This window comes from Nicotiana sylvestris, chromosome 7 (assembly GCF_000393655.2).
Source record: "Nicotiana sylvestris chromosome 7, ASM39365v2, whole genome shotgun sequence".
Classification (NCBI taxonomy): domain Eukaryota; kingdom Viridiplantae; phylum Streptophyta; class Magnoliopsida; order Solanales; family Solanaceae; genus Nicotiana; species Nicotiana sylvestris.
In genome coordinates this window covers 151,621,324-151,639,726 of record NC_091063.1, presented here as the reverse complement: position 1 = coordinate 151,639,726, position 18,403 = coordinate 151,621,324, and the positions used below count along the sequence as shown (strand labels likewise).

The window sequence follows — 18,403 nt, the reverse complement described above, 5'->3', positions numbered from 1 at the left end:
TCTAAGAAAGTCAAGACATCCACATCCAAATTGAGAATTTAATGAACTAATATACTCAATCGTATGAATATAACAGAATGCCGATAAAAATGGGACTAACTAGCCCAGACTGAAACAGTAAAAATTTACCACACTCGATGTTCATACTTAAATCATATCAATTTACATGGTTAAGTAATTTAATTAGAAGAAAATACAAAAGAAGTATATACACATACACGTGTATCTAAAATTCCTTGACAGACTTTTCATTTTTTACGAAGCTATTGTGGATCATAGATCACACTCTTCAAGAACGGCGATGTCAACGGAGATCATTAATAGAAGTATCACTATCTCAATAATATACACAATACTCGAAATATACATCTAATTTAACCAGAGCTACTGAGCTAGTGTCGGTGTGTCAGATTTAAAAAATATTCTACTTGCAGTGCTATTAGGCCTTTTGCCCATTTTCACATTGCCACGAAAGAAACAAAAAGTGACATTTTGGGTCAAAAGGTATGGCAAGCTCATCTGCTAGTACATGATGAAGACAAGCTAACTGTCAATTTATGGTATAAAATGCCAAACAGAAATGTCATTTCATATTATCAAACTTAGCTTGATATTATCAAACAGAAAAGTCATTTCATATTATCAGCCCATGCCGCTGCCTGGTGTATTATCACACACGGGGTCACCAAGATTGAAAGTTGGTGTCACACTAAGGAGATAAACAACAACATAACCAGTATTATCCCACACCGAGTACACAAAGGAGAGAAAAAGTGGAAAAAAATATAACAAGCCAAAGTACAGGATTGGCTTTAGATGTTACAAGCACACTAGGCGTGTACTACAGTGCATACATGATACGACTTCTTTCTATACTTGTTTCCATGGCTTTTCATATTACCTAATATCAGGTTTGGGGTTGAGTGAAACTTCTGTTAGGAGGAGACTTGATATAATGAGTATTCTGTCTTAGGTTAATGGAACTACAAATGACTCAGGTATGGAGGACGTTACTGTTTGATTGTTCTAGCGATTAGTACTCTGGTTCACACCAGGACGATATTCTCCAATTCCAAGCAAGTCCTGTAAATTTTTAAACCCATTGAGTTGCTTAACAGACTAATTTACAATAGTAGAGAACGGATGATTATTAGTAAAAGGAATAAATTGTCCAAACAGCAGAAAGTGAATGATACAAATAGAGATGACTGGTAAAAACAAGAACAAGGATGGAGAAAGTATGCCACCGACCATGAACTTTTAAATATGCACAATGTCTGTATGATTGGGGAAAGAACACTGATAAAAGCTTCTATATTCTTCTTCATGTTCTACTTTCTTACCGGAACGGAAAGGGTGATCCTATAGGGATTTCACACTATCTTTTGTCAAACTCACGAGGCATGCTTAGTTCTATAGAAACTTGGTATTGAAATAGAATTAAGGTGTTGCAAGAATTTCATAGTTTGGATGAACTAGAGAGAAATAGAGCCGGACAGTGGAGACCATCTGACTCTAGAATTAGTGCTCAGTTAGCAAATTAAAATCAAGTGACTTAAAGCAGTATAACATTGTAGAACTCTATTTGTGACAAAGGCCAGGGGAAGCTGGGAAAGACACAAACAGCAATAGGTTTAGGCTCTGCGCATATCTAGTCTACTACAAAGTTCAGGCTAGATCACGACTCAAAGTGACACTGCTAGGCTTGATAGCCTCACGAGAGCCCAAAAAACTGAAATAAGCCTCAAAGCAGTTTTATTTTGCCAGCTTATCTATGAACCTTTATACGGATGAAACAACACCAGAGATCCTACTCACAAAGAACAACGAATTCATCCGAAAAAATTGCAAGATGGAGTTGCAGGCAATTGATAACAGTAAAGCCTATAATCATTATATAAATGCTCCACCAACACAATAAGCAGTAAGCAAGACCAAGAACTAATAAAATGAATTAAACGAGGACAAACAACTTATCATTATAGGGTACCTAGGATAGGAGATTTATGTACCTGGCATGCTTTATTTTTGGCTCTGGTTTCTGCTGTGCTGGGAATGTCATGATTTGGTTTTAGAAACTTCTTCTCCCGCCTCTCACATGAACCCCATCCATCTGAGAACCTACCACCCCTACGAACAAACCAAAGAAAGGGAAAAATAAAACAAGCTGAAAAGAATCTAGCAAAGCAACATGTTTCAATAGGAATAGTGAGAAAGTCAAAAGAACATACTGCATGTACGCCCGAACTATAAATTCAGCACGTAGGACATTACGGTTCTCATCAAATTCGATGCTCTTGTCTTTAATTTCATATGACAGATTGAAGTAAAAGGATATCTTCCTCCAACCTGCACAAGTATGATGCTGTTTATGCAGTTAAATTTAGCTGAGAGTAGAAGAAACCAATGACCCAAGCTTGATAACTTACCAGCTTTTTTTATGAAGGGATTTCCAGAAATCATAGTGTAATCACCTTTCTCCAGAATCTGTGAAACGTTTAATTGCTTAAGCCCTGTTGAAATCATATTCATGCATATACAAAACTTCATGACAAAACATCAGTAGTTATTGCTGACTATAGATGTTAACAGAAACTAACAGGCAGTGTAGTTTTATTTATCTTGAAGGTGGCTTGTATCAGTCTATTTTAGTAAAGGTGCAGACGTTGCACAGACTTTAGGAAGTGTTTTCCTTGGAATTCGAAGATTTTTCGCACAATGATCTGCTGATCCAATTTAGTACAAAATGTTGTGCTCATCAATTCCTTGTACTTCTCTACTACCGTATTGTTTCTCTTGATTCAGTTTTTCTTCAATTGCTATCCAATTCCAATCCTCTTTAAGAAGCTGAAATACTTCCATTAAACAAAAGATAACATTTCTTCTGATGCCAAAAGAAGCATAATGTTCAATGAGGAGATGAGACAAGTCTATTGCCAAGAAAATCAAATTATGGAAAAATGGGGAAGAAACCTAATTATCTGCAAATGCATATATCTTGTTAATATGCTAAAGAAATTTTGGAAGGCAAATATCATGACAAGAAGACAGAAACACATAAGAGCTTTCTCTTAGAGCGCATTGGAATAGATCAATGAACAGAAAGCTAAGTAAAGTTACTACATACAACTACATTGAGAAAGAAGCCATTATGCACTACCAATTCCTGTTAATACTCTACTATCTTTTGCTCCAAAGTTTCTCTTGATTCAGATTTCTTTCATTTATAATCAAATATCAATGTTGTTTAAGTGGCTGACGTACTTCGATTAACCATTAGAGATAATTTGAAATCACAAGACTATAGAGAACAAGAATGACATTTCTTCTGATGCCAAAAGAAGCATAATGTTCAGTGAGGAGATGAGACAAGTCTCTCACCAAGAAAATGAAATTATGGGAAAAGGCAAACAAAACCTTGTAAATCTAAGAATAGCATACACCTTACTACTATCATAAATGCAAAATAGGTGAAGACAATGATCATACAAGAGAATAGAAAAACTTACAAAGCTTTCTCTTCAAGTACATTGAAATAGCTCAATGAACAGAAAGCAAAGTTACTATTACATCTACATTCGGAAAGTGGCTATTGTGCACTATAAAATTTTACATATGAATTAATAAATTATACTCACCATAACAACAGATAATATAGCAAATTCTTGTTAAATTTCAGATCAATGACATCATTTATCATGCCATAACTCTCTAGCTAAATTAACATATCTAGACAATTTGCTGAACTACTGATATACGCAGTATCGATTCCATGAAATTTACACGAAATTGAACAAATATGATAAAAATAAAATGAAAATAGATGAATTTTACCGCCATAGCCGCATTTTGATACTCCTTGAACAGAGAAACAGATGGAAACTGACCGGCCAAGCTATGCCTCATGATGCCATCTCTATCCGGAGAACTTTCCGATCCAATCGGACTGTTATAGTTTTGATCATACTGCGATACCGGAACCAGAACCGGGGACTTCCTCGTCACTGGCGGCGACGAATAATTAGTCACGTTCGGCGTGCGCTGCACGTGCTTTACTACCGCCATCGGTTTCGGACTCATCTCGTTCAGTTCCGAAACACAGTTAGTGTTTGACCTGGAGATTTTTTGCGGCCGGTGATTTAGTACCTCACCGTCACGGTGATGATTCTGGAAGTTTCTAGGATTAGACTGTGGAGAAGGATTTGGAATGTGAAGGGGCCGAATTGGAGAGTGGTTGTAAGGTAGAGTTTTGCGGTATTTGGAGATAGTGGTGGTGGTGGAGGAGGAAAGTGAGGCGGCGGCGGCGGCGGCAGAGTCGATCACTGCCCATAATGCGGCGTCGTCTAGGTCCTTATCGTCAATAGCGTAATTCATAGGAGAGTTCATTTCTGTATTTTTAAAAGTTGAGAAAAGAGAAAAATATAATCGATTTTCGGAAATTTATAGGTATGGAGCTTCGTTTGTTCTAAGCTGCTATTTCTTCTGGCAGATTGAGAGGTGAGTTCTGGAACCATGCCGCGCTGTGTAAGAATTCAAATTTGAAATCGGTCATACGACGTCGTAAGATTGTCCCATAGGCCGTGGAAAAAGAATGCGTGGCTTTCCCCCCTTTATTAGGCCTTTAATATTACATTTTTCAAAAGCTTATAGACTTGTTTCGAGAAAAACAAAATTTTCATGTTTTTCAACTGTAAAAAGCTTTTTAATTGACTAATTATTCCTGAACTTTTTTAGACGAGCACTTTTACATGCCTAGTGGATCTTAGACCTCTGAATTAGGAGGTTTAATAAGTTGATAATAAAAAAGAAAATCTGATCACAATTAAAAAATTTATAGTCCGTTTAGTTTTAAATAATACTCCCTTCGTTTTAATTAGTTATTACGCTCCAAAAAGTTTACGGGACAAAAGTTTTGTGTTACTATAAAAATTTCTCATTACAGTAAAATGAATAAAATAAAAAGTTTAAAATTAAAATATTTTTAAATATTTAAATATATTATTATTTTTGAAATGAACTAATAAAGGAAGTGTAACATTTAAATTGAAATAGTGAGTACTAAAGTTTTATATTTGCCATAAGTACTTACAAATAACAAATAAGTAGCATAAAGATACTTGCAATAGAGCAAAAGGCTATTTTTCGAGGAGTATTTTAGGCAAAATAATAATTTTCTCTCACAAATCTTCAACAAATTGAAATTCATGTCCAAATACTTAAATATTCTTTCTCAACATCAACATCAAATATTTTTTGTTAACTTCAATTAAATATGTCTGAATAGATATAAGATGATATACTGCCTAAAACTATTTGAGATTAACATAAAGAAGAAGAAAAACCTATTTGAAATTAAGAGATAGTTGTTGAAATTTCTCCTCTTAATAACTGAAGAATCTGTATTCACTGTCCATCGCTACTCTTCCATAGAGGGCAAAAGTAGTAAACGAGCAGAGTGAAGCCATTGCACCATTCATTTTAATTTTGGGAGCGACAACAGAAGCAAAATTAGCAGAAACCTAACAGAGCCAATCAGTCTGTAAAATGGGTAAAGCCCTTTTCTTTGCGCAGCTAATTTCTGGGTTATCGCATTAGCTTCTACATATTTTGATGAGTATTTTCACTTACATTTCTTCACGTCTGCTTGTTTATGGATAAACTTGGCTTCAATCATCGTTATAAAATTATCCTTGATTCAGTTATCACTAAACATCTCTAGTTATGTTGCTTTAGGTAAATGGTCTCCATTTTTCTTAAGCTTTTAGATAAAATGGTCATAGACTTCAAACATGGTATCAGAGTAGGCAGAGATTCATGGTTTAAGTCTTATCAACACCCGTTATCAATTAGAATTTCCATGTGTTTGTCCAATTAAAAAGAACCGGGCCAGCACGTGAAGGGCGTGTTGAGATATAATTAAATAAATAAAAGTATGCTTTCGCAAATAACCTAAATGCACATACCAAAAGAATTCTTTTCTGCATTCTTCAAACAGTTTAACCTTGGATTTCATGAGGGCATTGTCTTGTGTTTTGATAAAAAACCGAAGGATAGCTTAGTATCGTCCTTTCCAGGCGATGCTATAAGATTCTTTTTAACTGTGCTATGTGAGTTTCGCAAAGTATATTTGGTCCCAAGCTGATAATGGATGCTGGTGTAGTAGATCGAGGACCAGCTAAAAATAGTCTACTGATTCATATTGTTGACCCCAACTAATACGGGATTGAGATATAGTTGGTTGATTGTTTATTGATCTGTTCCCAAACTAAGTAAACTTGAAACGGCTAACCAGTGAGACACTTGTTAAAAAAACAAGTTTTGCATAATGCTAGGTAAAATGCATGCTATTGCACATTGCAAGTTAAAATGCTCAACTGGTTGGAACATTGAACACTGTGATCTCTGCTTGGTCTTTCTACTGTAAAAGGTACTAAAATGAAACTTATCAACAATGTGAAGCCGATGGCTTCTGCCTTGTTCTGTGTAACTTGAGCTCGACTAGGTCGTAAACAACTTATAGAAAAATTTAAAGCTCAAGAGCAGAATATAGGTATCACTTTGTTCCCTCGACAACAATTTATGTCAGGTCTCTAAAGAGATTGGTTTGACGACCAGCTTTCAGAGGTAGACCAAAATTTTGATAGACTCTGATCTCACCTCCCAAACTTGCTGTCACAATTACCATGCCCCATGCTGTTGCTTGGACAACATTGCTGCCGTTGCTGTTACTACCATCTTGAGACCAGGAGGAGGACCAAGAGTGTGATCGTGAACTGCTGGATGCAGATATAGAAGGTGAATCACCAAACCTAGTTGATGAAGAACCTGATACAAATGACTCACTGGGACCAATACCAGAATCTGTCCGAGAAAGTTGAGCTAAGTCTTCCTCTTCCTGACTACTTTGCACTCTCTCCGATGCATTAACTTTTATGGGTAGAGGTGGCAAATGCCTTTTACTATTTGCCACATCGGGGTTTTCTTTTGTAGGAGAGCCAACAGTGGGATATGGGGGCGGGAGGAAACGTTTTGAATGCCTTTTTGAGTGCATCTCTACAAGTGGTGGTTCATTCTTTACCCTACCTGGCCATGGGATGGCTACTGAAACATCTTTACATGGAAAGCGCTCGTGAGCTTGAACAGAGATTGAAGTTCTACGTTTACCAGTGGGGGTCTTAGGTTCTTCTCTCTTCCAGATGTAGACATGAGAGTCTTCACTTGCACTTATAACATACTTCCCATCTGAACTGAAGGAAGCTGCAATTTGGCTGCTTGTATTTCGGAAACCTGATGCTACCACACAATAGAATTTAGGTTTAGAGAACACATGAATGTTGTTTGAACTCTCCAAAAGAGTATATCAGAGAAAAATACCTCTAAACTTATAGATCATCTCTGACCCATCAAAAATTCTGATACGAGAATCAGCTGAAGTTATAAGCACTTCTGCTGGGTTCCATGGGGCAAACTGGAAGTAAACAAGTTCAACTTTCATAGGTGTTGAGGAAAAGAAGACTGTATACATAAACAGTAGTAACTCTAGAAAAGAGAAATACCTGTAAACCAGTGACCTTCTTCAGCTGAGAATTTTTCTTGGGTTGAATGTCGATGTTGTCTTTTTGTTCCAGTTTGCATTCTGAGGAATAAACGCATATTGGAAATCAGCAGCTGTATTCCTCTGGTAATTATCACATCAATAGAAGATGGAAAGTGATGCATTACTTACCGGTGGTAGTGTACACGCGACAGCTGCCTTTATGTGAGCCTATTAAAGCACCCTTCATGAAAGCAAAAATGGAATATCAGTGATACTTCTTCACATTCTCCCTTGAGAATCATAAAAATACTCGAGATCATACTTTGTGCTCTTGCTTTTTTTTTTTTTTTTTTTTTTTGTGTGTGTGTGTGTGTGTGTGGGGGGGGGGGGTTGGTGGGTTTTTTTTCCTCTTAATTCCCTACGGCCATAGTGCTTGTGTGTGTGTGTGGGGGGGGGGGGTGTCTGTATGTTGTTAGCTGATTTGGCTTGATGATGTTCTTTACTGATACAAACAACTACCCAAGAAGGAGAAACACGCAACAGCAGAAATTCATGTCATATTGAAGAACTATTAGCGAGAAGTTAAATGTGAATGCTCCAATACAATTACAAGTACTACCTGGCCATCTGGGGTGAAGCAAGTAGCAGTGACCATTTCATGAAGATCAGTCCAATCTACAACTTTCCGATCAGGTATATTCCAAAGCCGAACCTTTGCGTCCAGAGAACCGCTGATGAAGTAGTCATCATCCATTGGATTGACCTGTATGCAAGTAACTGCCAAACCATAAACTCAATAGATGCAAGTGATGGGAAGAAATCATTATTTAAAGTCTTCTATTAACTAGCTACAATGTAATTTGGCATCTCACCATAGTCGTTATGCGCGAACATTTTTAAGCAACTCTGAGTTTCAACATCCCATAGCCGAACAGTCTTGTCTATCGAAGATGAAAGAAGTAGCTGCATCCAAGTTTGATATTGCATGTTAGTATGTATGTTTTAAAAGTGATACTACCTCCATCCCAATTTATATGATGGTGTTTAACTGGGCACGGAGTTTAAGAAAGAAAAAAAGACTTTTGAAATTTGTGGTCTAAAATAAGTCATAGATATTTATATGGCTATAAATCATCTCATTAAGGGCAGAGTAGGCATTATAAAGTTAAATTATTACTAAATATAGAAAGATGTTATTCTTTTTGAGACCGACTAAAAAGGAAAGACTGTCACATAAATTGGGATGCATGGAGTAGTAGATAGTACTCCCACTGTCCCAATTTATGTAATGGTGTTTGATTGGGCACGGAGTTTAAGAAAAACAGGTAGTCTTTTGAAATTTGTGGTCTAAAATGAGCCATAAAAGTTTGTGTGGCTTTAAATCATCTCATTGAGGGTAAAGTGAGCATTTTATGGTTAAATTGTTACTAAATGGGACTAACCAAAAAGGAAAGAGTGTCACATAAATTGGGATAGAGGGAGTACTTGATTTGTTTGCAGTAACTATAACTTATTTGGGGGTGGGGGGTGGGGGTTCAAATGGAGTATCAAGTTTGATATTTCTGTTGTTTCATTTTCTCCCTGCTACAAATTTGTGTCATATTTAGTTAACTGAAATGAAAGTGCAGGAAACTGACCTGAGATCTTGACCAAGACAGGTCCAAGACATCATCCTGGTGACCTTTAAGAGTGCATACTGGTTTCTCTGAAAGAGCAAAAACAGTTTCTGGTACATTGACGTACTCCGGAATCGAGTTTCCCTTTTTCTTATGGGAGACCTTCCCCTTCTTCCTTCTTTCTGATGCCATATGTCCCATCTCCGGCAGAGGAGGCCGGTCTGAATTGGTCCTTGCAATGGGATGAACAGGGGAGGTACTGAGAGAGCCAGCCATTGGATGAGTAGGTGAGATACTTGCAGCACCAACAACAGAGTGTAAGTCATTCATAACTTCACATTCTTGCACTTCCCATATATGAATTAATGTATCTTCTCCTGCAGTTGCTAGGTAGCGTGCGTCCGAGCTGAACCTTATGGTCCATATTGAGCCCTCATGAGCATGGATTTCCTGACACAAGTGCATAGCTGTGAGTTCCTTGTAGGACTTTCCATGCTGGCGGACTTTAATCCATTTGGAGGAGTCCTTGTTTGGTTTCTGCTGTTCCTCAAGTGCAGTTTGCTCACGTTCTTTATCAATAATTTTTCCGCTCATGCTATGTGCTACTCCTTTTATGTTCTTCAAAAGAGCAACTCCTCTTCTCTTGCTATTTCTGAAGCTCTTACTCAAATATGAATTTGCGTTTAATTTCCTCTCATCATCATGATTTCTTGAACCATTTACCCGGCGCATCAGTTCCTTTACAACAGGAGAATATCCCACATATTTCTCAAATTCATCCATGGTAAGCTGCTTTCCTGTCTGAAGATCACTGAGCTTATTCCACATTCCATGTTCGTTGGACTCTTTGACAATGAACTCCTTTCCAGTGTCCAAATTCTTTATCAAGAAGAATGAAGCAAAGCCCACGTCAGGATTCCTATTCGAGAATGTGGATGTCGTATCACTGCCATTTTGCATTGACATTCCACTTGTGTTTTTTTTGCGTGACATTCTAACAGAACCAGCTAATTGGCATATTCCTAAGCTCGGTGCCAAAACACCTGAAAATGTCCTAGTGAGACGCTGTTTAGAGATGTCACCAATTAGCTCCTCTTTCCTTTTCTTGGTATTTACGGAAAAATATTGTATGTCTCCGTCTGATCTCGACCTGACCAGCACAATTGGCTGTGAAGCTGATGGCTGTTGTTCTTGATTTAATTCTTTTGCAGGAGAATATTCAGCCTTTGGTGGTTTGGAATCTTGGCTGGTCTCAACTTTTCTTGAAATGGCTCGTACAATCTTGGCGCTTTTGAGCTTGAGTAGGTCCTTATTGCTTGATAACCCCATGCCTTGCAGGAGACGCCTTCGACGTTCCTTGATATCACCAGGTTCAGCCATCCACATGCCATAGTCCTCCATGCTGGTGAAAGAATCAGAAACTGCCTCAATCTCAATCCCTTTGAATTTCTTGATGGAGGCCGAGGAAAGGGTCGAGACAAAGGAGAGGCGACTGTCCTCAAATTCATCATCGTCGTCTGATCCTGAGGATGCCAAGTCAAAGGGAATGGCTGTTGAAAGCCGGTCACGGGACTCAAAGAAGTTGTCATCATCATCATCTTCTCCAAGACCATCCCAGTTCATCGTTAGGGTCCTCCGGTCCATTATAGCACATTGCCAAGAAGAAAATCAATGGAATATCAAATGAATTACTGCATGATTAGAGAAACTTGGGTTGTCTTTTTTCTTCATTTTTTCTTTTCCCTAATGTTCTGTTCTTGTTTGTTCCCTAGGGGAATGGCAGAGGAAGGAGAGACAGAGACAGAGAAGTGGAAGAGAGAAAAATAAGGTAAGAAAAACTTTTGTGATTGTCTTTTTGGAAATTGGCTGGATTGTAAAGAGGGAAAAGAAACGGTTAATGAAATGTTAATACTTATTATTACATCTCCTCACGTCTATGCCCCTCACTTTGGCATGAAGGTTCCAATGTCTTTGCATTTGTGGACTTTTTGGGTGTCCCCTGTATTTTTATTAATTTAAATTTCTCATATTTCTTGCCAATCATCAATCATTTATTGGATTAATAACTTTTGTTTTGTGTGATGTGCCTAGGATATGGAGAATTTGGAAGGATCGTGCATTACAAAAATGTTTTTAACGCTTTTGAAATAGCTTTATTTTTAGTACAATAATTCTGGCTACAAAAATATGTTGGTAGTTATGTAGGCAATAATTGTATTAGCTTAATATAGCTGTCATAGTTTGTGCCACGAAGTTTAACCTCCTTTTTTTTTTTTTTCTTTTTTGAAATAATTGAACGGAAAGGTCTAGAAATGAAAATGAATTATCTACATGTTTAATAAAGTTTATTAGTATGATTTTCCTAAATTTCCGAAAAGGAATAGGAATAACTTCCACTTGATAGGAGAAAATTTCATTATCAGAACTTAACATTAAAAAAATATTAGATCTAAACTAGGGGAGATATTAGTAAAAGCGAAATTTTAACATCTCTTTGCCCTCAATTGCCTTTCTTTCTATTCGATGCAGTAAATCACAAGTAAATACAAAGTCAATAAAAGTGTTTTCACATAATGAAAACAAAAAGGTAACATGATTATTGGATTTGAAAGTAATAAAATTATTTTACGTACAACTCAAAGAAAGGTGTTAGAGAGCATCATAAGTAAAGATATATGGAGTTGTAATTATGATAAAACTGTAACAATGATTTCCTCTAAAAAAAAAGTATTTTTATTATCTTTTGACTTGAGATTGTTGTCAATCAACTTGAAAAAAATAATTAAGCTCCGTATTGGCGTCATTGAATAGAAACTACACCACCTCTTGAAATTTATTTCTTATTACGACACAAGCCCAAACAAAACAAATCTATTAAAAATGACCACTATAATTAGTTTCTTTAATTTAGTTTAATTTTCCTTATATTGCTAAAGCATAAACCGTGTTAGTCTATGTATGACGTTTCTGAAATGTTGTTAGAATACTTACACAATAGAGGAGGATTTAGTCATGTGGCGGTAGTTTTGCAGAGTTTTATGTTGCATCTTATTTTTTTGTTTTCTAATTATCGTTATCCAAACACATTTATTTTCAAAAAACTGTTGTGAGAAGCTAGTCATCAACTTTTTCCTCAGAATCATTTTTTTAATTTGTTTTTTTCATTGGGAAGAAGATAATATTTCTCACAATTTCAGTAGATACAATCACCACAAGTCGCCTTGAGTTGATTTTCCTTTTTTGTGGGTAGACTTTCAAAGGGACAACTTCTTTATTTGGATAACTATATAATTAAAAAAAAAAAAATCAAGGATGTTTTCTTGGAGTTTTCGTGACATTTGAACTATAATATTCAAACTTTATCCTAAAGTACAATTGTTGTAGGCTTTTGCTCATTTTTTCAATTTCGAGCAGTGAATTTTCTGTTTTCTGAATGTAAAATTTGCCTTTGTAGCCTTAATGTTTCTCTGAGTTCATAAACATAATTTCATTGCAGTTTTCATTCTTTTCAAATTTATGGTACTATTGAGAACTTTATACAAGTATTGTCCAGCAATCTTTTTTCAGTGTTTTCTTTGCTCTTTGGTGAAGAAGTATGTCGAGAAGAGAAGAGGAGGAAGAAGAGTGGGTTTTAGTTGTGTTTGCCTTGAAAATGGTATTAACTATTATATTTGATTTTGTGGCTCTAAAAATATGTGATTTATTTCAATACTAATTGTTAGGCAATAAATGTTAAGTGTAAGTAGAGAGAATAAAATATGCAAACCAATACTGTCGCAAGACTGGGCCTCGAGCTGGCTGGAACAGGGGGCCTTGAAGTCTAGTTAGGGCAGTTAGCAATGAACAACTGATGAAGAAATAATGATATCGAAGGCCTCGAAGATAGCCTTTTGCGGTTAATAATGGGAAATAAATGAAGAACAATAAGTGAACAATAAATGAACAAGCAATAGATATGTAGAATGATTGTTGAGCACGTTTAGGCAAGAAAAGCAGAGAATGTTCTATTGTATTGAATATTCATATGTTACAAAATGACAAGGGTCCCCGTTATATAGGAGGGGGGAATACCAACATAGTACATGTCTAATAATGACGAGGAAATGCTATTGGTACAGCTGTATAATTGCCTAGTACGGATTTGTACTATTTCTCGCAAACTCTGTCAGTATAATCACGTGCCCTCGGGAATTTTCCGCCTTTCCATGACGGTCGTCGATTTTCATGCTGCTTCGAGGTACACTGTGATGAGTCTTCGATATACACTCTCGAGGCGAGTGCTTCGGGGACGAGCCTTAGACTTTGCTTCGAGCCCATCGAGGCCAGGCTTGAAATGCCATAAAAGCCTTAAAATCGGCCTTTCCTGATTTTGACCGTATACATATAGTCCCCGCATTTCTTGGAATGAAATAACGAGGAACGATTTGAATTCTTCAACTCTTCAATGCCTCTATCATTACGTCAGTTGTGTCATGTAAGCGATTGATGTGACAAAAAGGGATATTCAAAAGTCACATTCGCACGGCTCTTGAAAAGCCTCAAATTGATTACGATGGTTGGCCGTCCTTTGGCTTTCCCTAACGCGCACTACTGGCCCCTATAAATACTCCAATCTTTCACTCCTTACTCTTCATCATATCTCCAAACTTTCAACAACTCTTCTTACTTCTTTCTCGTGTTCGTCTCTCATCCAGTTTTTCTCTTTTCCTCTAAAATCTTTCAGCAACAATGGCGAAGACCTCTAGAACCATTCCCCAAGATGATAAAGTTTCTTCATCTTCATGCTTGTCTAAGGGCAAGGCCATAGTACCTCCTCGTTTTGAGGAGTTCATCCTCGGACCCTGTGAAACATCCTCCGATTTCAAGGTTGACAAGCCTTCTTCGAAATTGGGGTAGTACAAACCCATGTCCCGATATATTAGCCTGATAATCGACATTGGGAAGGTGAAAGCTGATTGCCGCTGGGGAGAGGTGATGCAAGTTGAGATTCCTTCTCGGGAGGCAGATATAACGACACATAAAGTCGGTTTCTTAGTGTATACACATATCCTTTTACCCTAGGTCCGGTAGAACCATCCTCGCCGTCGATAGACCCCGTGATTCTCGATTTCTACAGACAATATTGGGTGACACTCGGCCAAATCCATCCATCATTCTAGCGCATTGTTTACATGATTAGGCACTTTGCAAACATGGTCGAGGAGATGCCTTTTACCTTTGACCATCTGATTAGGATGTACAGCCCCCGACTTTATCGAGGCAGTCTAATTAAGCGTCAACGTCGGGCCTCGAAGGTTCTCTTTGCTTGCACCGACGAAGACAAGTACAGAGGGTGGATGTGCCACTTTGTCCGAGTTAGGACCTCAGATCTAATTCCTGTTGAAAGGATGCCATTCCCCGAGGAATGAAATATCAATCGTATGCGAATATGTTAATTAAATATTTTCTCTTTCCTTTGGACCATCTTCCCCTTGAACTAACTCCCTTCGATGATGCAGCTGTTATGTGGTAACCTGGCGCGGTTAAGGATCTCTCGGGCTGGGTTCGTCAGCTCTATTCGACTTGCCCATATGTTAAGCGCGTGTGGTACGATCTGGCCAAGGCCCGATGGGGAGCTAAAAATCATGGTGAGGTTTTTCTCCTATTGTACTTGAGCTCTTTAAATGAGATAATCCTTGACTATATTCTCATTTTCTGTACCTACATTTTGTGTTTGTGCAGGCATGGGAGAGACCTCTTTGATGAGGGAAACCCCCTCCGGGGAGGCAGATAACCCAAAACCTACCAAGGAGAAGAAGCGAAAGAGAAAATTACCGACTAAGTCCCCGAAACTGAAGAAGGCTAAAGCTCAAAAGCCTAAGGTTGATTCAGCGGCCTTAACGTCGGAAGTAGCAGAGAGCCCTCGAGTTGGGGGCGAAGAGAAAGATGACTCCCCGCTAGCACCCGGGGGAAGAGGAAGCGTGACTGCTTCAGACCTTGCTGAGCCGATGGCTGTTGAGCCGAAGGCTTCTAAACCAGAAGTTGCTGATGTTGTCCCACCTTGGGCCGAAGAGGATCTCGAGGGTGGGTCAGATGATGTCCGTAAGCCAGTCGACAGCCAAAACATTTCCCGAGCCGACATGCATTCGGTAGATGAGTTAGGGGAACCCAGTTCTGAGGCACCCCGGAGGCAAGAGAAGGCCCCGATCGATCCAGCCAGAGTAATTGATGTGAGTGATTCTCCGCCGGGTCCGACATTCTCTCCGAGGGAGATACGGGATGCCCATAATAGAGAGACTTCCGATGCGGTGGCGTCCCTCAGGGAGAATGACGTGTTTGAAGGATTCTTCACTAGGGACGAAGAAAACCCCGAGCTTAACGCCTCGCTCATTTTCGAGGAAGCCGAGAAGCTCTGCAAATAGGTAATCTTTCGTCGACTATGCTCTAAGCTCCGATCCTCATCTTCATGATTTTGTTCTTTTACGCTTTCAGGCTATAGTGTTTTACAATCAGGCCTTTGTTAAGTCCTAAGCTGAGTTGACCCACTATGAGGAAGAGTGTAGGAGGCTCTCATCAGAGGCTAACGAGCTTAGAGCTCTTTTTACCAAAAATAAGGAAGAACTTCATGACCTTCAGGCTCGTTTGGAGACGGTGTCTCGAGAGCGGACTGATCTTGCTGAGCAGGTAATACAGTCTTCGTATGTTTTTATTTTCGTGCTTCTCCGACTTTAGCATTTATCACCTTTGGGTTGATTTTTGCAGCTTGAGAAGAAAGATGTCCTGATGAGGGAGGGACTCCGAGCCAGGGATATTGAGATTCTCAGACTCAAGCAGCGTGTGGACGAGATAGCCTCCGAGAGAGATACCCTCCAGGGGAAGTTGACCTCGGTTGAGCATCATCTTCAGGATGCAAGGGCAGATAGTAGTAAGTATAAGGATCTCCATGATGAATCGGTCACCGTACTATCTGTAGCCAAGTCCGAAGATGATGCACTCATATCCTCGTACCGAGAAGATGCTACTGCTGCAAATGCTCTAGCCAAGAAGGTATCTAAAGAGGCCAAGCTTGAACTGAACCGAGCCCTGGAGCATGCCCGATTAAGATCTCGGAGGCAGGCTCTCGAGGATGTATATGCAGGGGGCATCAATTTGTCTGTTGAGATCGAGATGGTGAAGGCCACAAAGGAAGAATCGACAACTCTGCTTTCTTCCGATGATGTTTCAGCCAATGGTTCGACCAGCGGCTCGGAGGATGATGAAGATGAAGGTGAAGTCCCCGAGGGGGAGGAGGCTGTTAATGTTCGGGGGGTCGAGGTCCAAGTTGTTGAAGGCACAAATTCTGAGGGAGCTCCGTTTGGTCAAGTGACCCCGGCGGTAGATTAGGTTTTTATTTGTTCCTTTTTTGTGTAAGGGCTCCAGGCGTGATCCTTGCAAATATGTCTTTGTGAACCTTTATTATATATATAAGGATCGTTGCTCTCGTCATTTCTTGTCTTCCCTTCGCCTTTTTGGAATAAACTTTGATGCTTGTCGATAACCTGTCCGATATGTCAGACTTATAATATAAACCCCTTAGGTTTTCATGCTCGATGAATGATCAATAACAATTGACCGTTCGGGGTTTGATCCTCGAGTCAAATTTCGACTCGGGGCTATCGACCCTCAAGTTTTTAACACATTCGCCCCTAGGCTTTTTAGATCGGCCCTTAGGCTCTTTAGGCTGGCCCTTAGGCTCTTACGCATTGGCCCTTAGGCTCTTTAGGTTGGCCCTTAGGTTGTTACGCATTGGCCCTTGTTGATACTCAATTTTTTTATATATATTTTTAATACATAAATATACTTTCAAAATAGCATATATTCATATATAAGCATGCATAAGCATTTTTATAAATTTTCTATAATTTTAAAGGCTTCAAATTGATTTATTTCCTCCCTTTTTATCATAAAATCTCCAATAATTATCCTTCAAATTATTTCTGTGGTGATTTAGCCATCTAAATTATATATTTGTGCCAAAATATTGCTTAAGTATTTTTAGTACATTTTTATAATTGTATTTATATTTTTAAAAAAGCCAATTTGCATATAATTGCAATATTAGCCCTATTAATGTACAATTATGTTATTAATGCATAAAATGGTCTTTATATTTTTAAAGTAGTAAAAAATTATTTTAAATCATTTTAGTACATGAAATTATTTTTTAGAAATCATTTATTATTTATTATAAATTATATAGGGTCGAATTGGCTATTTAAAACTTAGCCAAATTGTATTTCAATTTCAACCTCAACTCAACCCAATACCCCATCCCAATTTTTGATCAAATTACCCGACCTGGGCCTTAAATACACATACCCGATCCAAAACCCCATCAGATCATGGCCGTTGATCTAAAAGATCAGCGGCCCTCGTTAAAACTTACCTTTTTAATTCCAAATGACCCCCAACCCTAATCATTTCTATGCACCTGCCGCCCTAAAATCCTCTCTGCTCTCAAAACACTCTCAACCTAACCCTAGTTTTCAAACGCCGACCTCCTATCTCCGGTCATCTCCGGTGACCTCTCATCGTTTCTTAAGCCTCCCATGGCTTATCTCATACCATTCTTGTCTTCTCTAAGGTCCTTAAGGGCCCAGGGCCATGCCGACTTGCATCTAGGGTTCATCTCCTGCCTGTTCCTGGCTATTCCAGTGTGATTCCAAGCGAAATCATTTTATATTTGCTATGATCCTTGGGTTTTCAGACAGGTTTCTTCATCTCTATATGGGTTTCTTCCGAAACCCTAATTTTTTCTCTCTACACGACGATTTGAGTTGTTTCTTGAATGTTTTATACCATCCTTGAGGTTCTTTACAAGATTCATGTGATTTCAAGTGTTTTTCGTCTTCTTCTAAAACAAGGGTTTTCAGAACTTCTTTCTAAAACCTTGTCTAACTGATTCTTTGTGTTTAAACTTCTATTTCTTACATATTTTGACTGATGCTATGAGTTTACTACATATTAACTTGTCTATGCTGAAAGCCCTAATTTTTTAGGGTTCTTCATTTGGTTTTGTGTATTAGCATGACTGACCGGTTCTTGTTATGAGTTTCTGTGATTTCTCGTGACTATCTTGCCTTGATATGTTTCTACTGAGTTTCTTAGCCTAAACTTACACTGATTCTATGTGCTTGTGTTCATCTTGACTGTTCAAGACTAGCCTCTTTCTCATTGAATCAGTATTGTTTAACTTTCATGCTTGCTAGAGTCGTATGTCGACTCTTGACTA

At 38.3% G+C, this 18,403-nt stretch overlaps 2 protein-coding genes across 2 annotated transcripts; both read right to left on the bottom strand.

Moving 5' to 3' along the window:
• Positions 1–718: 718 nt before the first annotated feature.
• Positions 719–4,541, bottom strand: LOC104249087 (uncharacterized). The gene is made up of 5 exons (XM_009805467.2): positions 3,835–4,541; positions 2,430–2,487; positions 2,232–2,349; positions 2,013–2,130; positions 719–1,083 (listed from the first exon to the last, which is right to left on the bottom strand). Exons 1-5 carry the CDS (start codon positions 4,384–4,386, stop codon positions 1,027–1,029), a joined length of 903 nt encoding a protein of 300 aa, XP_009803769.1. The 5' UTR covers positions 4,387–4,541; the 3' UTR covers positions 719–1,026.
• Positions 4,542–5,381: 840 nt separating this feature from the next.
• Positions 5,382–11,139, bottom strand: LOC104249086 (uncharacterized). Its single transcript, XM_009805465.2, has 8 exons — positions 9,175–11,139; positions 8,410–8,500; positions 8,157–8,314; positions 7,727–7,778; positions 7,557–7,636; positions 7,375–7,468; positions 6,683–7,293; positions 5,382–5,519 (listed from the first exon to the last, which is right to left on the bottom strand). The coding sequence occupies exons 1-8, from the start codon at positions 10,795–10,797 to the stop codon at positions 5,382–5,384; spliced, it is 2,847 nt and encodes a 948-aa protein (XP_009803767.2). The 5' UTR covers positions 10,798–11,139.
• Between the last annotated feature and the right edge of the window lie 7,264 nt (positions 11,140–18,403).